The sequence below is a fragment of the Lycium barbarum genome, chromosome 10 (assembly GCF_019175385.1).
Source record: "Lycium barbarum isolate Lr01 chromosome 10, ASM1917538v2, whole genome shotgun sequence".
NCBI classification, from domain to species: Eukaryota; Viridiplantae; Streptophyta; class Magnoliopsida; order Solanales; family Solanaceae; genus Lycium; species Lycium barbarum.
The window spans coordinates 117,345,552-117,371,899 of NC_083346.1; the positions used below are offsets into that span (position 1 = coordinate 117,345,552).

Genomic DNA, 26,348 nt, shown 5'->3' on the forward strand with positions numbered 1-26,348 from the left:
TTTTTTTTTTTTTTGACATAACGTTCAAAATAAATGTGAAGTATTAGACAAGTGTGGATGGCTCAGTGGTTAAGCACCTCCATCCACGACCGGTAGGTCCTGGGTTCGAGTCACACTGGAGGGGAAGTGTGTAAACACTGTAAATCCTTCAAAAATGGGAGGGGAAGAAAAAAAAAAATGTGAAGTATTACTTTTATGGCGAGTTTCATACCTGAAACTGTCATTTTTCTTACTTTTCCTGTCTTAATTATCACCGTACACCTAGTTAATAGTTCTAGGTAGAAAAAAAAGTTAATAGATGACGTGATCAGCTTCAAGATATATTTTAATAAATAGATAGAGAATAGTTTATAGTTGATCTAATTAGCTTCAGTGTATTTTAATACACAGACAGTGATAGTCAGTGGCGGAGTCATGATTTTTACTAAGATTGTTTAAAATAATAAAGAACTAAACACACAAAAAAACTAAGGGGATTCAACCTCAATTATATATACATAAAAAATAATTTTATCTTATTATAAAGTGTAATTTTTATCTAATGGGTTCGGAAAAACTCATGGCTCCGCCCTTAATGATAGTTTAGGTAGGAAAAGAAAACAATTAATAATTGAGCTGAGAACCTCGTAAATACATGATAGTTCGAGTGTACTTTTTGCCATTAACTCAATTTTTTACAAGTGTTACTAATTGATTTGTTTCTTGGACACGTCAACGGCAAGTGGCTGTCACGCACATGATTTTACGTACATAGGTAGTTTTTAGGAGACACATTTCTACTAAGTTGAAAACTATATTGGGTCACTAGCTAATAATACGTGATACATGTTTTAACAAATAGGGTTATCACAAGATCGTAGTTATTACATAACTACACATTCTCACTTTAGTTTATTACATAACCACGGTAAATAAGTATAATTTGATGTAAATATTAGTATACGTAATATTTTGCCCAATTTCACCGATCACCTCTGAAATTTTGTGATGCATTGCCAAATAGTATTGAATATGAAGACAACTTTATAGGTTTTTACGAATAATTTAATTCGTTAAAAGATCTCTTGTTTGATAAATGGAGAAATCTTTTTAAGTATAAAGAATACATAAAGGACTAAATTTATTTTTGAAGTTTGTTTATTGATATTAAAGGTTTTCCTGAATTGCATCTAAAACTAATCTTCAATCACTAAATTTGACTTGCATAAACAGTTGTCGCGTGAAATTATGATTTGGTAATCAGTAAATTCTATGAGTTCATTAAAATGCTAAAATGTTTAATTTTTCAATTTTATCGTCCTCACAATGTTGGAAATTTGTTAATTTTTTTCTAAATTTGTCCTTAAACGTATCAATAAATATTTCTTTCATGTTTCGCAAATGTTATCTTTTAAACTCTGGATTATCCTCTTTCTCAATCTCGGCCTTGAAACTTGAAGGTTCTCTCATTTTAAGAGAGGAGTACAAGGTGCACGAGGTCACTAACTTTTAATACAACAAATTTTAGGACAAACCATAAGAGATCATTTATATAAAATAAGAGAGATTATAGGAACCTAAGAAGCTAATAAATTGTTACAGACCAATTAATTTGAACACCGGAGATCTTAGAATATAGCATAAGAGATAATTGTTGTTTGTTGTTGTTATATACATATAAAAAGGAGAGGTTATCAGTATCTTAAGAGACTTATAAATTGCAAGAGTCATTAACCTGAACACAGGAGATCTTAGACATTACCAAGGAGATGATTTATATAAAACTTGAGAGATGATTACTAAACTAAGAGATTTTTTTTTTTTTGGGTAACCTAGTCAACTAAGAGATTTATATTGCTAGAGAAAATTTACTTTAGACATAGGAGATCTATGACGATGCAAAAGAGATCACTTAAATAAAACATGAGAGATAGATTTATATTACAGATTGTGCTAGTCATAACAATCTTAAGAGTCTAGAAAGGAAGGAAAAAACATAAGTAATTATCATCAATTTTTTTGTACTTTCATCATCTAACATTGGTCATTTTCGACACAATGTTCATGCAAAGCAACTGGTGAAACTACTTCCCTATTGCACCTTTTCCCAATCGTCGATGCTTGCACGACTGCCTTATCATCTCAGCTACTCTATGTTTCCTCTTTTGTCGACCATTACCGGTCCATGAGGAGCTCATGTACTTAGCTGGACGTTTAATGTCCCTAGAAACTTCAACATCCTGCATCTGCACTAAATGATTCAATTTTTCATTAATATCAACCAACAATGTCTCCACCTTTTCCGAATGAGCCTCCATTTTCTCCAATCGTTCCTCAACTTGCGATAAACGCTCATCAAGTTTAGCACCAGAACTCAATCCACAAGAGATCTTAGGACAAAACACACGAGCAACTATTAGATACTTAAGAGGTTTATAAATTGTAACAGACCATTAACTTCAAAACAGGAGATCTTTTTTTTTATGAAGGAAAACACAGGAGATCTTAAAACAAAACAGAACAGATCATTTATATAAAACACGGGAGATCATTAGTAACTCAAGAAATTTATACCGGGAGCATAATCACAAGTACAAAGTTAACACTGCCTACCCCATCCCCTGACCCCCATCCCACCACCATAAAAAACAACCTCTTTAATTTGGGATTACTCCATTACAAGGTTTGGTACATGTGGTAATGTGGATTCTAGAGTGTAGCTAATAATGGGAGAGTCAAACAACAAAATATAAATCATTGGCCTTATGTTCTTCTGCTCGCTACTCAACTTAGCAATTGCAAATATTCAAGTTGTATCGTTAACAACAGTTAAATCAGTGGTATAGTCCACTTTCTTCTCTTCCGTTTTTTAATGAAAGAAAAGGCTTCCAAGAAAGAAAATAAATGGGAAAGCAGAAAGACAAAAATAAAATTACCTCACTTTCCCCAACTTTGACATTCTCTTTGTGTCCAACAACATAGTTTTGCTCTTTTGTAACCACCACCTCCTCTACACTATCTTCCTTTGACACGTCCCCACCTTCCTCTTCTGTTGATTGCTCCTTGTCACTCACCTCCGGCCCAGAAGTAGTTTCATAGGTAGTAGCTCCCATCGTCATCACTTAGGTACAAATTTCAATGTTAAAGGGAGACTTTAGAAACGAGTAAAACGACAAGGAAAAAGGGGGGATTTTTATGGGAAATTTGCTTCCAACAAAGCTCTTACATTCAAGATTTAATTTCTAGTTTCCTTTTAAAAACAAGTCCCTTTTAAGTCTACTTTTGCAAAAATAGGCTTCCCTATTGCTATATACGACCGCATAGGAAATTTGAAAACAAACAAATGAAAAGAAACATTAAAAATGATAGGATCATTAATTTCAAATTGCAAGTGAAAATCTGCGATACAGAACATGAACTTTCATTGTTCACCTGGGCCATGGCCATTCCAACCACTATTTGCAGGATAGGGATGTAGAGAATTGGTCATAGGATTTTGAGGTTTTTCCTCCAAGGTCAGCATCTTTAAAGATATTTTCCGCAGATAATCTTGCTGCAATATCAGATAAATTTAAGATTAAAATGCACACAACACGTCTAGATGACTGGAAAAATGAATGCACGTTTACACAAGCAGGAATAACGTCAACTGAAGTGGAGAAAAAATTGCATCATTCAAGTAACTAGAAATGAGTTTAGAAAGCATACTTGACTTATTGCATTAGCATAGATCGTTTCCTCAAACCGCACTGCAATCATCTCAAGCTCCTGTAATCCTTCTTGCTCATAGACAGGAAGATGCCTGCTTAAGGTCTCCATTCTAAACAGCCATATCAACAAAATAAAATCAGCCTTACAGGTTTGATAAGAGCTAGAGGTTTGATAAGAGCACAATCAAGATAAATGCTTCTTTGAAATTGAAGATAATTTGACATTACGCCCTGCTGCGAACGACTAAATGTTTTTAAGGATATTGATACGCCCTGCTGCGAACGACTAAATGTTTTTAAGGATATTGATACGCCCTGCTGCGGAAGACTAAAACCTGTGAATAACTGTGAAAGACAAAAACTTGTTTTCTCTTGAAAACATCAGTTATTATCCAATTAACATGAGCAGCAATCTGTGGAGAGTTAAAGTAGGTTTTCCACTTGAACTAGTTCCTTGAGTGCTCACCAGAAATGGAAATATCTAGGGCATAAACCTCTTGCTAGAAATTCGATTAACCAAGCTAGGAATTGGAACAGGGGCAGACCTAGCTAACTTATACTAACTTATAAGTTTGCATTCATGTGAGTGAACCATATCTTTTTCCTAGACACTGTATTTTGTATTAAGAGATTCATTAAATATTTAGGGATTGTTGGTAGGATGTATTATAGAAAATAATACATGTCTTAGCTTTGGTATTACTAATTTCTTGTTTGGTACACTTTCTCAACCTATGTCTAACAAATAGTAGCTTGTTTGGCCAAGCTTATTTTTTCTCAAAAGTGCTTATTTTTTCCAATAAGTGCTCATTTTATAAAAGTGAGGTGTTCAGCCAAACTTTTGGGAGAAAATAAGTGCTTATGGGGAGTAGCAAAAACAGTTTTTCAGAAGCTTAAAAAAATAGTTTTTGCCTGAAAGCACTTTTTTGAAGAACACGTTTGAGAAAATTACATTTAGAAGCACTTTTTAAAAGTTTGGTCAAACACTAATTGCTGCTCAAAAGTGTTTTTCAAATTAATTGGCCAAACACAAACTGTTTTTCGCCAAAAGTGCTTTTTTGAAAAGCACTCTTGAAAAAAAAACACTCCTCAGAATAAGCTGATTTTAGAAGCTTAGCCAGACAGGCTATAACCTATGTTGCTCGGACTCGGGTGCGGGTGTCGGATACGGGTATGGATCTAGAGGTCGGACTCGGTATGATCTAAATTTTAAGATTCGTGGGTACGGATCCGGGTACGGATACGGGTGCGGGGATTCGGCAAAAATAATTCAAAATTCTAATAATATAGCTACAAGAATATGCCTAGATTATGAGAGCTTTTTGTGGAAGCACCTACATGTAGTTTGTACCAGACATGTGATTCAATCTTCCATTCTACTAGGTGCTAGACTGCGTGCTCCGAGAAACTAGTTAAATTTTCTACATAATATTGAAGGTATGCCATCTCATGTCTTCAAATCTCTACTTTTTGTTATCTTGAGAAATCATAATCTCAAAAATTTTCTTTAATTTGGTCATGAATTTCGGTCAAAGTATCCGATCTCTATTGACCGGATCCGACACGAATTCCGTACCCAAACCCGTGTCGTGTCGTGTCGGACACGGGTACGGCGGCAAAAGTGAAGGGTCCGAGCAACATAGGCTATAACACTCTACTTGATATTATCCTGTGTATAACTAATAATATATAGCAAACTATGGAGGGGCGGAGCCAGTAAGGAACAAGGGGTTGAACACCCTTGGCTTCTTCGTGTGTTTACTTCTTTATATTTTTGAACCCCTTTCGTAAAAATCCTGGCTTTGCCACTGAAACACCGGTATCAACAATACCAAGACTATTAATACATGAATAAGCATAAGACAAAATTTCCTTTGACACTACTAGAAAAAGAGGGTTTTCCCACCGACATTCAGTGAAAAATTTGTGCTATAAACATGATTTTTCCACCTCATTCCAGCGAACAATCTCACTGGAAAAACGCATGGTGGGAAAAAAGTTTCCATTGAAACGCTGAAAAACTTCTAATTTTTCCGTGTGAAAACTCTACTATTTAGGTTTTTCCCACCGACATTTGGTAGGAAATAGCCACAGAAAAAATTTCAGTGGAAAAATAGTGATTTTTTAGTAGTATTAAGTCCTTCAAAGCCAAAGAATATGGAGGGTATTTTTGTAATCAATTAGTAATTCTTTTAGAAATTATGCAATGCATGTTATTTTTAATACCCCACAACCAAACAGTCGATGACAAAATAATCTCATCATAACTAATCTCAACATTACTAATACTGTACACCATATTCAGTACTATTCTTGTACACCCTACCAAATCACCCCCTTAGCAGTATAAATATTTGATTGTTAACCCAATTATTTTTGTATATTAAATTGAAATCCCTAATCTAAATGATAATCCCCAATTGACTTGTCAAACTTCTGCCTAGTGGTTATTTTCAAAAATCTAATAAACACAAAGGAACTCTAAATTGGAAATCCAATTACCGTATGCATTTGTGATAGTTACAAATACATTTTTTGTCAGATAGCTTTATCATGCTTTTTATATTATTTTATTTTATCCTGACTCCTTATATTATTTTGAAATTGCTTGTCCTTATGCTGAGTATCTACCGAAAACAGCCTCTCTACCTTGGGAGGTAGAGATAAGGTCTGCGTACACTCTGTCCCCACTTTGTGGGATTCAACTGAGTATATTGTTGTTGTTGTTTAACAAAAGAAATTATAGTACTTTTTAAGTAGCTTCCAAATATATAAATTTTATTTTGAAAAATTTAAAAATTCTATGTTAAAACACACGGCGGTCAAAATTAAGAAGTTTGAGCCAAAAATGTCAAACAAATTAGAACGGAGGAACCACCAGGCTGCCAAAAAGAGATATTAAAAAAGAAACTTTACATCTTGTTGATAATCCTTTGACGACTATCTGGTGCAAGTTGAGTCCGCCAATCAACATATTCTATAGCTCCGGCAGCATGTCCGGCGGCAACTCCAGCAGGAGCTCCGGCGAAAACTCCGGCGGTGGCGGTACTTTCAGCCCGTTTAGCCCCAGCCCTAGCCCGAGCCCGGGACCGAGCCAGAGCCCTTCGATTATTCACATCCATCTAAATTCTGATCTGATTAATACTTACCTTTTTTTTACCGATCGAAAATGAATTTTACAGCTTCCGATCAAAGAAAAATGCCTAAAACAAATAGAGAGTCCCCAGGGACTGAATACAAGTGCATTACTTCTCCTTAAAAGAAGATGATCGTTTTATAGTTACAAAGTCAACCACTACTTTTTTGTTTTATTTTATTGTGTGTGCGTGTGTTGTTTTGTATTTTAAAAATAATTTTTAAAAATATTTTACTCCCCCGACCTCTTTTGATTTGACACAAATTTTAAAAATAAAAGAAGATTTTTAAAATCCGAAAAATGGCTAAATATACCCTTGTACTATCGGAAAAAGATTAAATATATCACTCGTTATATTTTAGGTTCAAACATGTCCTTACCATTATATTTTTAATTTAAATATACCCTTCCACCGTTAAGCCATGGCTTCAGTTGGAACTGATTCCGGTCATTACGTCCGGCGAAATTGGTAGAAACTGATTCCACCATTATTGAAGCCATGGCTTCAGTTGGAAGTCCTTTTCGGCTCATTTTCTAATGCCATTGTTCAAGCCATGGCATCAATTGGAAAACCTGTAGTCTGTTGATTTGAAGGAATAGCAACTGAACAAAGTGTTTGGTGTGGATCAAAACAATTTTTCCGACCAAAATGGAGTAATCGGAAATTTAAGAATTCAGACAAAAAGAAGTTTAGGCTTGTACGTTTAGGAAAGGAAAAAAAAAAAGAATTTGGTTTATGAGATGGCATGTCACGTGTATTTACTTAATTATAATATTAATGTCATATAGAATTGAGCTCTACTTTAGTTAACTTTAACGGTGGAAGGGTATATTTGAACTCAAAATATAATAAGGAGTATATTTAACTCTTTTCCGATAGTATAGGGCTATATTTGGCCCTTTTCCGTTTAAAATATGTGGTCCAAAATAAGTCTTAGATATTTGTGTGGTTGTAAATCATCTCATAAAGTTAAATTGTTTCTAAATATAAAGGGGACAATCTTTTTGGGATAGAGGGAGTAATTGTTAGTATATATGCAATACATACAAAATGTATTTTATGTACTATCACTTTAGTTATAATTAAAAAATGGAGTTTAAAAATTAAAAGATGATGGAATTAAATATTTAAGATGGAAAGAGTCGGACTTTTTTCTTATTGTCATGACAATAAAAGTTGCTCATCGATATAAAAAAAAAATAGTAAGAATATGAGGAAAAATTAATATTTTGATTCTAGATTTTTTCTTTTAAATTCTGTAATATCTTATATGTATACCGACAGGTTGATATCTATTTCAATTAACTAATTGTTCAGATCCAAACATTAGAATCATTGATGTATATATTGAAATTTTTAAAAGCAAAACTAATAAAATATTTTATTAAATTAATTAAAAAAATATATTATAATTTCTTATATTAACAATTATCAAAATAAAAAAAGAATTGTTACAAAGAAATCAAAATTAGAATGGTATAATATGTTATATCGTAAATCATCAAATTTTAATTCCGAAATGAAAATATAAAGTCATACATTATATAAATGTAAAGAAACAATAATCAGAGAAAGCAAACGAGAGTAAAATAAGTAAAGTATTGACACAGAAGAAAAACGGGTATAAAAGTCACTCCCTTCCTTCACTTTTACTTGTCCATGTTAACATATCAAGAGAAAGAAATTTTTCTTCTTCTTATTTTACCCTTCACATTAATTACTCATTTTCATATCATTTTCTGAAGCTATTGAGGCTATGCACCAAGTATTATGATAATATATATATATACTTCATTTATTAATTCTTAGAGAACGTGAAAACTCAAAAGTGGACAAGTAAAAGTGCATGGAGGAAATAAATATATGTAGGAGAATTAAAATTGAAGTGCATACGTGTATACATGAGAAGAGAATAAAATATTCAGTAATATGATATATGTTCAAGTGGGACTAAAAAGTAGTTGGTTAAAGTGTACACTTTATATAACTTTTTGTACAAATTTACATTTCTATTGATTGTCTTCTCTTTACGTTTAAAGTATTGACAAAGAAGGAAAACGGAGATAAAAGTCACTCCCTCCATTCATTTTTACTTGTCCACGTTAACATATCTAGAAAAAGAAATTTTTGTTCTTATTATTAATTTTACCCTTCACATTAATTACTCATTTTCAAATTATTTTTCAAGGCTATTGAGACTTGCACCAATAAATATGAATATTATAGTAAAATATATACTCCCTCCATCCCATGTTGCTTGCCACTTTTCCTTTTGCACGCTCCTTAAGAAATCATAAATAAAAGATATATTTTACTATCTTACCCCTATCTCACTCCAATAAATATATTCTAATCAAAACTGACTATTTTTAAGAACATTTATTACTAAGGGTGGAATGATTTAATTAATTTTATCTTGGTTTTGTAAATGAACAAGTTATTTGAACATATATTTTTAGTAATGTGGCCAAGTAATATGGGACGGAGAGGGTAAGATGGGAAAAATTTAATTAATTTTATCTTGGTTTATAAATGAAAAAGTAATTTGGACATATATTTTTAGTAATGTAACCAATTGTGTGTCCATGTGAGATAAAAAAATAATTAATTAAAGTGTACAATTTATGTAGCTTTTGATACAAGTATTCATTATTGTGTTAATCCCTCTTGGACACTTATATATAAGCACAAAGATAAAGGACGGAGAGCTCAGGACCAATTTGGAGCAAGGAAAGAATTTAGTAACAGAGAGAGAGAGGGGGGGGAGAGAGGGGGGTAGAATGAACATAGTAAAAAGAAGAAAGAAGTGAAAATGAATGTGGATACCAGCTGACCCCTACACAGCTAGTAAAAAAGGTAAGCATGTGTTCATAAAAAGGGAAGTTGAATAAAGGCAAAAGTCATAGATAGCCCCTAAACTTTGTCACATTTTTGAGATATCTAAACCGAAGGTTGTACTTATTGAGTACCTAGATCAGTCCAAATTCGATCCTATTGGGTATCTTTTTCACAACAATCAGTAAAATTAGGAGAGTGTATTACACTCTCCGTGACGTGGCAACTTTATCAAATAAAAACATGACACGTGGCGGTGGGGATCCATCATAATAATTAAAAAATAAATTATACAACCACCCCCCAATTTTCATCCCCTTCGCCCCCCCCCCCCCCCCCCCCCTCCTCCCCCCGCGAACTGCAACCAGCCGCCGCACCACCACCCCCAACCGCCGTCCCCCCACCCCACCAATAATTTATTTTCTTTTTTATTCTCTTATTTAGGTCTATCAATGTCTTTATAAGACCCACCAACCTTTAATGAAAGGTGAGATGAAAAAAAAGAGTCATAGTAATGGTAAATCTCCATTTTTTTCGGTGAACAAGATGGTAATGTTACTTTTCAGATCTAAAAAGGACTAAAAAAATGGTGATAAGAAATAACATCCAATTCACAAATTAATTTTATATAAAATTTAAAGAAATGAATTGTTATAATGAAGAGGAAGAAGAGAAAAAAAAAGGAAGAAGAAGATGAAGAGAACTGAATATAGTGAAGAAGAAGAGAAAAAAAAGAACGTACAGTGGGGTGCGGCTGGAGGGGGGGGGGGAGGTGGGTTAAATGAATTGTTATAATGAAGAGGAAGAAGAGAAAAAAAAAAAAGGAAGAAGAAGATGAAGAGAACTGAACACAGTGAAGAAGAAGAGAAAAACGTACAGTGGGGTGCGGCTAGGGGGGGGAGGGAGGTGGGTTATTTTTTTATTAATTTATCTATTAAATTTTATTTAAAAGAAGTAAAGTTTTAACCAAAAAAAAATTAAGGATGAAAGGGCTGTCACGCGCCCAATAAAAAGTGTAATCAATTGTTGCGCCACATAGGCAAAAGGTACCCAATAGGATCAATTTAGACTGGTTTAGGTACCCAATAGGTACAACCCTCGGTTTAGGTAGCCCAGAGAAAAATGTGGCAAAGTTTAGGGGGCTATCTATGACTTTTGCCTTGAATAAAAGTGCATACACGTGGTTATAGAAAAGTGAGAGTACAATTCGTATTACTTTTAGTACAACAATATAGTGCAGCGTCGCCCTCTTTCACCGTTTATATATAATAGAAAAATAGAAATATGAGTTCCTTATTTTCTATTATGTCTATGGATTTTTTTAATTTTATTGTCATTAATTTAAATTTAGATAGTAAGGGGTAAAGTCTGTGTATACTTTATCCCTCAAGACATTGTCATTAATTTAAATAAAATAATCATTTATAAATTTATTATACAATCTACCTTGTTGTAAAGTAAAACTGCATACTAAAACTAAAAAGCAACAAAAAGGCACAGAGATAAAGAGAAAGCAAGGAGTAGTACTTTTTTTTTTTTTTGGCAGTAACTAAAACACCCTTTAACTTGACATGAATTACAACTTTAGTCCCTAAACTATTGTTGCACTTCAAGACACCTTTAAGCTTGACTAACTGGGTTTTAATACACCCCTGAGTAGACATGTCATGGCAAGTGGAATGCACTTGCCGTCCACTTGACATTTTAATCCTATGTGTCCTCCACATAGATAAATTGTTTGAAAAAAAAATGTAAAATTGATTTATTTATTTTTTTATAAAAAATCTGGAACAATGAAATATTTATTTTAAATCTAGAAAATTTGATTTTTTAAAAAATGAAAAACTAGAGTTTTAATTAAAATCTGTAAAAAATGAATTTAAAAAAAAAATGAAAACTTGATAATTTTTTAAAACTGTCTTGAAAAATCCAGATTTTCATGATTCTTTTAGGACACTTCTTTAAAAAAGAACTGGAAAAGCTATTTTTTTTTTTAAGATGTGGAAAACCCTTCTTTTTTTTTTTAAATAATCCCAGAAAATTAGATTAATTTTTAAACCTAGAAAAAGATTATTAGTTTTCCACTTTATTCTTTAAAAAAAAATTAGTATCCCAAATTTCAAAAAAGTCCAGGATTTTAATAAAAAATTCAATTTTCCATATTCTTTTTTAGAAAAAATATGTTTATTTAGTTTTTCGGATTTTTCAAAAGTACAGGTTTTTTAATAAAATAAAAAAAAATCAATTTTCCAGATTCTTTAAAAAAAAAATTAATGGCTTTCGCACATTTTTTTTTTAAAAAATATCAATTTTCAAGATTTAAAAAGTTCCATATTTTTTACTAAAAAAACCAGCCCATATTTATTTTTAAAAAATGGGTTTTCCATATTTCTTTAAAAAAAAATTAGTTTGTTCTGATTTTTAAAAAACATACTTTTTAATGAATTTTCCAAAATTGATTTTTCTTTCTTTCTTTTTTTCAAAAAAAAAAAAAAGCTAATGTGGCACCTCTCACGCGTCTGTTGGTGTGTGACTACACTTGTTGTGCCATGTGACAACTCAGGGGTGTATTAAAACTCAGTTAGCCAAGTTTAGAGATGTCTTGAAGTGCAGCAATAGTTTGGAGACTGAAGTTGCAATTCGTGCCAAGTTTAGGGGTGTTTTAGTTACTTCAGCCTTTTTTTTATGTCCTTTTCATTTACAGAGCATGGCTATTTATAGCCTAGTTAAACTTGGGCTAGAGGAGTTGCTACAGTGATAGCCAACATGCCATCCACATGTCATTCATATTTGTTCACAACACTCCCTCTTAGATGTGCATGTAAATTAAAAATTCTACTGAAAGAAAAGCATACATATTTATTTGTAATATCATTGCTTGCTGCCTCATTAAAAACCTTATCAGAAAATCCAATAGGACAAAACATTGATTAAGGAAAAAAGAGTGTAGCACATATTTTACTAGTAATGCCTTAGTGAGGAGTACTCCCCGTGATGAAAACATCACTTAATATCTCAAAGACGACACATTCCAATCTTAGATATTAGCTTCTCAAATGTTGAGGTTGACAATGCCTTAGTAAACATATCTGCTAAGTTATCACTTGAGCGAACTTGTTGAACATCTATTTCACCCTTCTTTTGAAGATCATGAGTAAAAAACAATTTTGGTGAAATATATTTTGCTCTGTCTCATTTAATGTATCCTCCTTTTAGTTGAGCTATACATGCAACATTGTCTTCAGATAATGTTGTTGGAATATTCATCTCCAATGAAAGGCCACATGTATCCTGAATATGTTGAGTTATTGATCTCAACCAAACACATTCTCGACTTGCTTCGTGAATGGCTATTATCTCTGCATGATTTGAAGAAGTAGCAACCATAGTTTGTTTTGTTAAACGCCATGATATAGCCGTACCTCCACATGTAAATAAATAACCTGTCTAGGATCGACCTTTATGTGGATCAGACAAATATCCTGCATTTGCATAACCAATTAGTTGTGAATTGGATTCATTTGAATAAAACAGTCCCATATCAATGGTCCTTCGGAGGTATCTGAATATATGCTTAATACCATTCCAGTGTCTTCTGGTTGGGGAAGAACTAAATCTTACTAATAAGCTTACAGAGGAAGCTATATCTAGCTGAGAGTTATTGGCAAGATACATTAATGCCCCAATTGCACTGAGACATGGTACTTCAGCACCAACAAATTCTTTATCATTTTCATAAGGTCGAAATGGATCTTTATGGATATCAAGTAATCTCACAACTATTGGGGTACTCAATTGATGTGCTTTATCCATGTAAAATCTCTTTAAAATATTTTCAATATATGTTGATTGATGTACAAATATTCCATTTGTAAAATGCTCAATTTGTAGATCAAGACAGAATTTTGTTTTTCCAAGGTCTTTCATTTCAAATTCCTTTTTAAAAAATTCTACTGCCATTGAAAGCTGTTCAGGAGTTCCAATAATATTCAAGTCATCAACATATACAACTATTATAACAAATTTTGATCCAGACCTTTTCATAAAGACACAAGGACAAATTGGGTCATTTTTATAACCTTCTTTTAATAGGTATTTGCTAAGGCGATTATATCACATGCGCCTAATTGTTTTAATCCATATAAAGGTTTTTGTTCCTTTATTGAATGATTTTTTCGGGAATCTTTATATCCTTCAGGCATTTTGAATCCTTCAAACTTTCATAAAAATATCATTGTCCATGAGCCATATAAATAGGCTGTGACAACAACCATTAAATGCATATCAAATTTTTCATGAACTGCTAGATTTATAAGATATCTGAAGGTGATTGCATCCACCATAGGAAAATATGTCTCCATATAATCGATGCCAGGTTTTTGCGAATATCCTTGTGCCACAAGTCATGCTTTATATCTTATGACTTCATTTTTCTCATTTCGTTTTTGCACAAAAACCTATTTGTATCCCACTGGCTTTACACCTTCAAGTGTTCGGATTATAGGTTCGAAAACTGCCCGTTTTTCAACTGAAGCTAATTCATCTTGAATTGCATCTTTCTATTTTGGCTAATCATTTTTCTGTCTACATTCATCGACAAATTTTGGTTCAAGATCCTCATTCTGTTGCTTTATTTCATCAGCAACATTATAGGCAAAAACATTGTCGACAAATATATCATTTCGGTTCCATATTTTTCCTGAGGAGACATAACTTATTGAGATCACATAACTTATTGAGATCTCTTTATTTTCATTATTTTCAGGTACCTGAAACTCTTCCGAGGTTTTATCAGTTGTTATGTCTATTGCTTTTCTTGAGCAACCGCCTCCATATTATTATTATTTTGATTATTTGCTCTTTTCTTTTTCGAGGATTTTTTTTTAATCTTTGGAACCGATCAGTATACCACGTTTTAATTGTGCTTTATACTCATTTGCCTTAATTGATTGCCCTGCCGGGATATCAACTCGAATTTGAGCATTAGCAGCTGGAATATGAGATTAGTACTCCTTGATAGGTCAGTGAATGCATCTGGCAGTTGATTTGCAATATTTTGCAAATAGATTATCTTTTGAACTTCAAGTTCACATTGATTTATAGAGGATCTAAATGAGACAATGACAATGCATTCAATCTATCTCCTTTTTCAGCTGCTTATCTCTTCCCCTAATGCTGGGTATATTGATTCATCAAAATGGCAATCAACAAATCTTGCCGTAAATAAATCTCCAGTCGTAGGTTCCAAATATTTTATAATAGAAGGATATTCATACCCAACATATATCCCCAACCTTTTTGGGGGACCCATCTTTGTGCGTTGTGGTGGAGCTATTGGAACATATACCGCACATCTAAATATTCTGAGATGGGAAATATTCAGCTCCTAACCAAAAGTCAATTGTAATGGGGAGACATTATGATAACTTGTGGGCCTGATCCTCACAAGAGTTGTTGTTGACATCCAATAGTGACGCTCCTTTCTTCTAACTTGTTTTCTCGATCTTCTAAGTTAGTAAAATATCAAGTACCTTATTTTTACGACTATTTTATTACTATTACTACTACAACTATTTTTTATTAATAATTATTATGGTTAATATTTATTATTATAATTGTCATTGTCATCATTGTATGTTTGCTATAATTACATATTAGTATTAAAATAAGAATTATGGTAAATTTAGAAGCCAAAGAAATTAAAGAAAGAAAGGAGCATTAAGACTAAAGCAGCCCAAGTCAGCTAATTTGAGCCCAAAACTGAAACCCAGCAGATCCATTCCAAATAAAACCTATAATAAGAAAATTACCTTCTTACCCCCCCCCCCCCCCCCACCCCGCCCAATCCCTAGCATCTATCAACGCTTCTTTCCGTTCTTTATTTTTATGGTAGAATCTTTTTGTCTTCTACTCATTTTTGGCTAAAGATTCAACCTTCATCAGCCATGGCAAAATTTTGTTCTTTCATTTCCGGGTAAAAGACAGGACCTATAATGTCCCTTCATATCTACTCTCTAATTTGGTCAACACAAAAGACCAAAATACTTTTCAAATTTCTAAGAGAAAATCAACTTTCAGAGATTGGATTTGATTTCAAACGGCTCTTTGATTTTCGTTTTGGAGCCATAAAATTTGAAATCCGAAACCCTAACCTAGCTCTCCATCACCTATAAATGAATCTCATTAGCATCTGTTCGAGGGGAGGTTTTTCTGGCCGCCACTTATCCCCTTGAAAATATTAATCTTCTTCGTACTGTTTTGCTCAAAGCACTAGGTATTTATTCTCTTGTGATCTTTGCCAAAATCTCGAATCTGAACATCAGGTTTGAGCGTAGATCGGTGATCGAAAGCCCCGTTCGCTGCACCAAAAGGTATACCCGCTCCTTATTTTCTCTGTTTTGCCTTTGTGATAAACACTATGCCTATCTTAATAAATTATTTGTCAAAGACTGAGTTTTGTTTAGCTTAGCTATGATAAAAATGATATTAAAAATGATATTTCGGTTTAGTTTGAGACCTGTAGAAATCTAAAGTCATGTTTTCTTCTTAAAGAATGATTTTGTTTGAGGATTAGATATTTATACGAAGTCAGTTTTCGCTACAAATTATTAATTCATTTGGTATCTTTATATGGTGGAAATTATAATGCTGTCTGTACATTTCTCTGTAAGAAATGATCAAAGATGGTGATTGCTTTTTGTTTAGTTAGATATATTACGCAGACCATGTCTATGTATTTTCTCTAATAAAATATAAACCCATTGTCACGACCCAATTCGCGAGTCGTGGTGACACCTACACTATCCCTCCGAGTAGGCGAATCACATTACTAATAACAAGTTAGATAAGCGGAAAATTAAATAAGAATAAGTTATCAAGTCTTAAATACTTATCATAACTAGAAATGTCACGACAACCCCAAAATCTAGTCAAAGGGTACAAGAGCGCTAACATAGTACGGAATATAAGTCTGAAAATACCCGAAGGCTACATATTGTCTGTCGAATACAAAAACAAAAATAAATAGAGGAGGTCCTTCAGGGGCCACAGATGACCAAGTAGCTCACCCTGAATTACTGAAAGATGTCACCCTCGCGTATCAACCACGGGGTGTAAAACTGGAGCCTGGATCGTACTCTGCACTCAACAAAAGTGCAGCAAGAGTAGTATCAGTACAACGCTAGTACCGGTAAGTATCATAGGCCGACAATGATTAGATAACGCATGAAGAAGTGGAAACTAACAAATAGCACATAGAGCAAACAGGTATGGCCACATATAATACACAAGTAAAGGGTAAAGGAATCATGAAATCCATCAAGACAGATATAATTCACCAGATGATCAGTCAAGTGTATGAGTGAATGAATGCAATGCAATGCAACAGTCACCTCTCTCACTCCACTCTCGTACACACATGCTAAGGGCAGTGCCTCAAAGACATGACCCATGGGGGACCCGCGAAGTCCATGTACCACTCGTGCTCTCCGGCAGAAACCTCGGAGGCTTTCAATCACTCTCAATCTGCGGCAAGGACCTCGGAGTCTCTCTGTCCCTCTCATTCTCCTGCAAAAACCTCGGAGTCTCTCAATTACTTAGCTCACCATCATCACAAGAATAATATGGAAGGCATGTCATACATGATATCAGTCTCAACAATATCACCAATATACAATCAACAAATACAAGTCATATTAATGTTATCATTCCTTTTCATATAATGAGGGAGCTAGTATATGACAGGGATACAAACAGGTGATAATCACAGAAAGTAACACATATGGCGACAAGCCCACATAACAGCTGACAGAGCCAACCTAATTGGAATCCACCTCCACTTCATGCCCGAAGGCCTATATGCTATCCCCGTCACCTTCTACAACTACATACGAATCTCTAATCAGAGTCTAACTAAAGTAGACCGTAACCTACCTCAATGCCGAACAGGTGCCACAAACTCTCACACCAAAGCTTTTCCCTTCCTAAGTGCTTCCAAACGGACAGTGTCTATCAAATATATAACTTACGTTAATTACGAGTCTAAATCCTAACTTAGGATTTAATTCTCACTTTGCACAACTCAAATACCATGGATTTGAAGGTTTTCATATAATCCAATACACTCAATATTCCATTACATCTACACAATATATATAAAATTAACAAAAAGAATAAAACTTCAAATTGCAAAGTCAACCACCTCTAATGCATTAAATATATATATTATATTTCTCTAAACTTCGTGTTGGTACCTTTCAGCAAACCAAACATCCCTTTTTTTTCCAAACACAAATCTCAACCTTACTTAGTCCATGGATGAGATAACAATAAGTAAATTATAAATTTGGCAGAGGGATATGCATTTTTAAACTCAAAATTGCTCTTGCCTTGAAAGAATTTCATGGAGAAAATGGAAAATGGAAGCTCAAATTATTGTTGCTGCTCATTGTGATCTTAAAATGAAAATGAAGAACAACAACAATCTTTTGGTACATACACATCATGATATCAATGGATCAAGAAGACAAATATCTCATCTAATATCAAAAGGTAAGCGGTGGTGCAATTTCCCAAAAATACACGTGTTGATTTATGTGGAACAAGACTAATGATGGTTTAAAATGTTTAATCAACTTTCAATGTTTAATAATTATGGATAAACTACTACAAATTCCTATATTATAATACTAATAAATCAGTAATAACTTATCAATTTAAGACAAACGTTAACATTCCATAAAACAATTATGACATTAAATAAAATAATATATATTTTATCATATTTCAATTTTCTTTCCAATCCCATGTCAAAAGAACATTTTTTTTTGTACCAATAATTCTCAAAGCGTTTGCGGTGATGAAAATCTGCACTCAATGTGGTACTTTGGGTCTCCGCAGTTGTACGATAATTGTACACCATATCAAAAGAAAATATCAAAATGGTCCTTAATGAGAATAAAAAGACACACAAACAAAAAGAGCTGTTTGTGCGAACTTAAAGAGAAGAAATCATAGGAATGTTGGACCCAATGCTTTCCATCAAACAAGAAACGTACAGTTTCCATTATCCAACAACCATTCTATATTATTTTATCATTAATTGAACCCTCCAATCATTGAGTCATCATTATGCTACCTCTAAATTTCACCAATTTCTAATATATACAGGCAAGGACTGCACACGAATTAAAGGAGGGTACTGTGAAGAAATTAATTCAATTGTCTAACCTGAACTAGTATTTGATGGGAACTGCACTGCCACTTCTCCTCTCACGGTGAGCAGTTTTCTTTTCTTTTTTCCTTCTTTTCGTGCAAACTTTTAATCCCAAAAGCCAATAATAATTCTTCACCCTAATATATCACATATTCTAGTATGTGGACTAAGAATAAATGGGCCTAGCCCACTCTTATAAATTATCCAAATTACTTAGTCATCCAACTAATATGTAACAGTGTAAATTAGGCTCACTAGCCACCAAATTAATTCTCCAACTTATACCTTATATAACTGCAAATAAAATTCCTATGAATAAGCTATTCACACACATTAAATAATTATATTCCAAAATTTACACATCAATTATATAACCGTGTCCCTATCCCCACAAGTTAGGAATACCATTTAAAGCTACGAAAAGGGTATTTTAACGAAAAAGAGTTCAAAAGTGCTAAACGACCAAACGGGTCGTTACATCAGATGCCAATCAATCAATCGCTCGTCCTCGAGCGACAAGGGAAAGATGGAGAAAAGGGTACCTGAACTGTCGAACAACCGAGGATATCTACTCCGCATATCCGCCTCGGTCTCCCAAGTGGCCTCCTCAATCGGACAGTGCTTCCACTGTACCTTGACCGACGCAATATCTTTGGACCTTAACTTTCTCACTTGCCTATCTAGGATTGCTACCGGCTCTTCCTCGAATGATAGATTCTGATCTAATAGTACCGAATCCCACTGAATGATATAAGACCCGTCTGAATGGTATTTCTTCAACATGGAAACATGGAATACCGGATGAACACCTGCCAAACCTGGTGGCAAAGCCAACTCATAAGCCACCTCGCCAACACAACGAAGAATCTCAAAAGGGCCAATAAACCTCGGGCTCAACTTGCCCTTCTTCCTAAATCGCATCACACCCTTCATGGGTGAAACCTTCAATAGGACCTACTCACCAACCATGAACTCCATATCACGAACCTTCCGGTCAGCATACTCCTTCTGCCTACTCTGAGCTGCCAGAAGCTTTTCCTGAATAAGCTTCACCTTATCCAACGACTCCCTCAGCAAATCTGTACCCCAAGGTCGAACCTTAAAAGCATCAAACCACCCAATAGGAGAACAACACCTCCTACCATATAAAGCCTCGAATGGCGCCATATCAATACTGGAATGGTAGCTATTGTTGTACGAGAACTCTGCCAAGGGTAAGAATTTATCCCAATGGCCACCAAAATCAATAACACAAGCCCTCAACATATCCTCAAGCACCTGAATAGTCCTCTCGGACTGACTATCTGTCTGCAGGTGGAACGCGGTGCTAAGATCTAACTGAGTTCCCAATTCCTTCTGCAAAGTCCTCCAGAAATGGGACGTAAACTGAGTGCCTCTGTTGGAAATGATGGAAATAGGAACTCCGTGCAATCGCACTATCTCTCGAATGTAAATCCTGGCCAACTTCTCTGCATTATAAGTAATCTGAACTGGAATGAAGTGTGCAGATTTAGTCAACCTATCCACAATAACCCAAATCGAATCAAACTTGCCCAAAGTCTTCGGAAGACCAACCACGAAATCCATAGCAATCCTTTCCCATTTCCATTTGGGAATGGGCATCCTCTGAAGCACACCACCTGGTCTCTGGTGCTCATACTTAACCTGCTGGCAATTCGAACACTGAGCAACAAACTCCGCAATGTCTCTCTTCATTCTACCCCACCAATAGTGTTGCCTCAAGTCACGATACATCTTTGTTGCTCCTGGATGAATGGAGTATCTGGAACTATGAGCCTCTTTCAAGATCAACGGAATCAAATCACCAACTCTGGGAACGCAAATGCGCCCCTTAATCCTCAAAACACCCTCATCATCAAGAATAGCCTCTTTGGCTTCTCCACTTAGCACTTTATCTCGAATCTTGCACAATTTCACATCCTCAAACTGCTGGGCCCTAATCTGCTCTAAAAGTGACGACCTCGCCTCCACACAAGCTAGAACCTTACCAGGTTCTGAAATATCGAGCCTCACCATACTATTAGCCAAACACTGAACCTCCATAGCTAACGAACGCTGTCCCACAATCAGACGCGCCAAGCTGCCCATACTCATTGCCTTTCGGCTCAACGCATTAGCTACTACATTAGTTTTTCCCGGATGATAAAGGATAGTAATATCATAATCCTTGAGCAACTCCATCCATCTACGCTGCCTCGAGTTCAAATCTCTCTGACTAAACACATGCTGAAGGCTACGATGATCTGTGAAGACTTCACAATGAACTCCATACAAGTAATGCCTCCAAATCTTCAAAGCGAAGACTACTGCTGCCAACTCCAAGTCATGAGTGGGGTAGTTCTTCTCGTGAACCTTCAACTGTCTCGAAGCATACGCAATCACCTTACCCTCTTGCATCAACACACATCCCAAGCCAATGCGTGAAGCATCACAATAAACAGTAAAGTCCTTTCCCTCCACTGGTAAAGCCAAAATCGGGGCTGAAGTCAATAAAGCCTTAAGCTTTTGAAAGCTCTCCTCACACTCATCGGACCACTGGAAAGGCCCATTCTTTTGAGTCAACCTAGTCAAATGGGAAGCAATAGATGAAAATCCCTTCACAAATCGGCGATAATAACTCGCAAGGCCTACGAAGCTCCGAATCTCAGTCACCGAAGTAGGCCTGGCCCAATTTCTAACCGCCTCGATCTTTTTGGGATCAACCATAATCCCATCCTTGGACACTATATGTCCCAAAAAGGCCACGGAACTGAGCCAGAACTCACACTTTGAAAACTTGGCATACAATTTCTTCTCCTTCAACAGGCCAAGCACGATCCTCAGATGCTTCTCATGATCTTCCTTACTCCGAGAGTACACCAGGATGTCATCAATAAACACGATCACAAATGAATCTAAGTAAGGCTTGAAGATCCCATTCATCAACTCCATGAAGGCTGCAGGGGCATTAGTAAGCCCGAAAGACATCACTAAGAACTCATAATGACCATAACGGGTCCTGAAAGCGATCTTCGGAACATCCTCCGCTCGAATCTTCAACTGATGATAGCCTGACCTTAAATCAATCTTAGAAAAGATCGACGCACCCTGAAGCTGGTTAAATAAGTCATCAATGCGAGGTATTGGATACTTATTTCTGATTGTAACCTTGTTTAATTGTCGATAATCGATACACATCCACATGGTACCATCTTTCTTCTTCACGAACAGAACGGGAGCACCCCAAGGAGAAATACTGGGTCTAATAAATCCTTTGCTCAACAAGTCTTGCAACTGCTCCTTCAACTCTACCGGAGCCATCCGATAGGGTGGAATAGAAATAGGTCGGGTGCCTGGCTCCAAGTCAATGCAAAAGTCAATATCTCGATCAGGCGGCATGCCAGGCAAATCTGTAGGGAAAATCTCTGAGAACTCACAAACAACTGGCACTGACTCTACGGAAGGAGTATCCACACTAGTATCCCGAATATGAGCCAAATATGCTAAACATCCCTTATCCACTAACTTCTTCGCCCGAAGAAATGATATGATCTTCTTAGGTGCTAGACTAGGAGTACCCTTCCACTCTAACCGTGGAATACCTGGCATGGCGAACGTGACTGTCTTGGTATGACAGTCTAAAATAGCATGATAAGGAGATAACCAGTCCATGCCCAAAATAATATCAAAGTCCACCATATTCAAAATAACCAAGTCTACCCAAGTATCATACCCCATAAACGTGACCACACAAGACCTATAAACCCGATCTACTATCACAGAATCTCCGACAGGAGTAGAGACACGAATAGGTACATCAAGCATGTCACAAAGCATATCCAGACCCGTAGATAGGTGGACACATAAGAGAAAGTAGAACCTCGATCAAATAAGACAGAAGCTGATTGGTGACAAACTGAAATAATACCTGTGATAACTGCATCAGAGGCCTCGGCCTCTGGTCTACCCGGAAAAGCATAGAAATGGGCACGTCCACCCTCGGACTGTGTGCCTCCACGACCACCACAGACTGCTTGAGATCCTCCTCTCACTGACTGAGCGCTGCCCCTACCAGACTGATGACCACCTCTGCTAGGCTGATGGCCACCCTTGCCCGACTGCGAACCCCCTCTACTAGAATATCCTCCTCCTCTAGCTGGCAATGCTGGAGGCCTAGATGTCGGAACTCTGGAACTCTGCCTGGATCTAGGACTCTCTCTCGCGTAATGCCCTGTCTCGCCACACTCAAAACATACTCCTCTGGCCATAGGCTGCTGAACTGTCATAGAAGAACCAGAATACCCTCCGCGGTCTGAAGATCGAGAGTAAGAACCTCGGGAAGTCTGCTTAGAACTGTGCCCGCTATAACCTGAAGAACCACCTGCCAAAACTTGTAGTGATGACTGGATGGGGCGGCTGTAGGGATGATGACGAACCCTGTCATGGTGTCCGGCAGAGTTTCGGCAGATTATAAATTGATTTATTTGAAGGACGAAGACAAGCGTATAAAGGTGAGTCAAACAACAATATAAATTTTCTTGAATATAGATTTACGAGCCTGGGAGGACAAGCGTTGAGTAGTTAAAGTTAAGGCGACCAAAAAGGTATGTTAAGGCTCGTCCCTTTTCTTTCAAAGGCATGATTCCTATGATTATAATTCCATAAATATTTTCATATCCTCCTTGTTTTCAAGGTTAGAAGTTTACGATTCAAACGCATAATTCCTTTCCTAATAATTCGTAAATGTTTTCCAAAATATTCGTATTTTCCAAACCAGCGATTTATGACTCCGTACGCTCTTATGATAACAACGATGAACACGATTTCGCAATGATAATGATGATGTCAAAGATGAGAATATTGCTCTATGATGGTTGTGACGATGATGATGATCCTCTTCTAGAAACTCCGAAGCTATGGTTTGAGGGCATTATGAGATTATTGAGCCATTCCATGAATCCCTAGATCTTACTTATTGTTGATGGTCTCACCTCATGTTATTCGTTCCTTCGAGGTGAGACATAGCGAAGATAATGATTCTATTTCCAATGTTATCTAAGTTCATGATTCTCAAGATTCCCGTGACATCGTCGATTTCATCTTACGATGGTTAATCCTTCAGGAATGATATGATGATAATGGTAAAGCCAATGATGATGTTGATTTCATGTATGTATTTTTTTATGTGTGTGTATGTATGTATGTATGCATTGCATCCCACTGATCAGCTGGGGTTAATATCGAGCCTATATGGCCGAGTAAGATAATATCGAGCCTAAATGGCCGAGTAAGATAACATCGAGTCCCGAAAGGGCCGAGTAAGATAACACCGAGTCCCGAAAGGGCCGGATAAGATGACACCGAGCCTACATGGCCGGGTAAGATAATACCATGCAAGACGCTATGTGTATATATATGTATTATCGGGCCTTAACGGCCGGACGAGATATTATATATAGATATATATGGAAAAGTCTTTTTTTTAAAAGCTAAGCATGTACGACATTCGCCTTAAAAGGGAATTCAGAGGCACGGGTTGATCTCTTTTATATTACTTCATCTTCATACGTTCACTATATTATTTTCCATGTTCGGTATCGCTTACTATGTTACTATTCATGCCTTACATACTCAGTATACTGTTCGTACTAACGTCCCTTCTTGTGGACGCTGCGTCCATGCCCGCAGGTGTAGATAGACGAGACGAGGACGACCTTTCATCGTAGGCTGCCTTCAGGTACTGGTCTCGAGTGGTGGCTCCACTTCTTCCCGAAGCATTGCCGAGTCTGAGTCTATATATATATATATATATATATATATATATATATATATATATATATATATATATATATGAATTGTGTTAAGGGTACGTCGGGGCCTTGTCCCGGCTTGTACACCTCAGTCATGTTCATAGAGGCTTTGCAGACAGTTCCTGTGTACATCTTAGTCAGAGTGTGACAATAGTAATGTCGACATCATGAGTCTATTGTACATTTACTTATGCATGATATTATGTTCATATTTAGCCTCTTGATCTTATTGTTGCCGTTCGAGACATAGAGGATGTCAATTGTAAGTTGGTTCGCTCAGTTTCCGCAAGGTGCCGGGTGCCAATCACGCCTTACCTACGGTTGGGTGTGACATTAATTTTCTTAAACACAAAATTGTTGTGATAATTATAAGTCACTTCTTTCTTAATTCATCTTGAGGTTAATAAGTGTTTTCTAAATTAACTATTCACCTATTTGAGGCCTTAAGACAAATATATAGTTTTAATTTCATTCACCTAAGTTTGGCAGGTTAACCGTATTTAACGGATCTTAAAGGATACTTAACACCTTTCCTTTAGGATAACTAGAACTCTTACCTAGATTCATATAAGTTACGTGAACCTTTAAACAGAGTTAATTTGACATTATTTTCAGTGTCCTAATTCACCTTAAAAATAATTAGGCGGCGATTCTTTTGCACAATCAATTGGGAATCACCAATATGTTGTACACTATTTTGACCCGGTTAAAATGAGATATAACAGTTGTTGCATGCAAAATAGCGTGACCCCATACCGAAATGGGAAGTTTTGTTCTCATAAGCATTGGTCTAACAATTAATTGGAGGCACTTGATTAATGATTCTGCTAGACCATTTTGAGTATGGACATGAGCAACCGGATGCTCAATTGTTATCCTAGTTTATATAAAATAATCATTAAAAGCTTAGGATGTAAACTCACCAGCATTATCGAGGCGAATTATCTTAATTGCATAATTCAGAAATTGTGCACTTAATCTTATTATTTGAGCAAGTAATTTTGCAAACGCCAAATTGCAAGTTGATAACAAACACACATGTGACCATCTTGTAGGTGCATCTATTAAAACCATATAATATTTAAATGGTCCACATGGTGGGTGAATGGGCCCACATATATCACCCTGTATACGTTCCAGAAATGCAAGAGATTCAAACCCGACTTTAATTGCTGATGGTCTAGTGATTAATTCGCCTTGAAAACATGCAGCACAAGAGAATTCTTTGTATTGAAAATATTCTGGTTCTTCAAAGAGAACCCGTATGAATTCTCAATTATTTTGCGCATCATATTAGAATCGGGAATGGACCAGCCGGTCATGCCAAATAAAAAAATCATTTAAAGTAGTAAACTTCTGGTTTACTATGACATGCGTTTCAACCATGCAAACACTTGTGTGATATAAGCCGTAAAGGGCGGGTAACTTTTTGAGCACATATTTGTTACCCGACATCATTGTAGTAATATAAAGATATTCAATCTTTTCATCATTTGTAGTCTCAATATTATAGCCATTTTGGCGAATGCCTTTGAAACTCAGTAAGTTTAGCCATAAATCATCGTAATTGATCTTGGGTCCAACTGATAACTAGGGAATTTCCATATCCTTAATAAAATTTAATTTTGGCGGAATTAAACTAGAGCTTCGTGCTGAAAATGTG

At 35.7% G+C, this 26,348-nt stretch overlaps 1 protein-coding gene across 1 annotated transcript; it reads right to left on the bottom strand.

Moving 5' to 3' along the window:
• Nucleotides 1–1,868: 1,868 nt before the first annotated feature.
• LOC132613418 (uncharacterized) lies at nt 1,869–6,968 on the bottom strand. The gene is made up of 5 exons (XM_060327440.1): nt 6,606–6,968; nt 3,688–3,799; nt 3,412–3,532; nt 2,916–3,100; nt 1,869–2,369 (listed from the first exon to the last, which is right to left on the bottom strand). The coding sequence occupies exons 1-5, from the start codon at nt 6,809–6,811 to the stop codon at nt 2,064–2,066; spliced, it is 930 nt and encodes a 309-aa protein (XP_060183423.1). The 5' UTR covers nt 6,812–6,968; the 3' UTR covers nt 1,869–2,063.
• Nucleotides 6,969–26,348: the final 19,380 nt, after the last annotated feature.

Coding starts and splice junctions, on each gene's coding strand:
- LOC132613418 (XM_060327440.1), bottom strand. CDS start 6,811: ATGGATGTGAATAATCGAAGGGCTCTGGCTCGGTCCCGGGCTCGGGCT. Junction 3,533..3,687: donor ATGCTAATGCAATAAGTCAA/GTATGCTTTCTA, acceptor CTGATATTGCAG/CAAGATTATCTGCGGAAAAT. Junction 2,370..2,915: donor TCAAAGTTGGGGAAAGTGAG/GTAATTTTATTT, acceptor TTTTGTCCTAAG/ATCTCTTGTGGATTGAGTTC.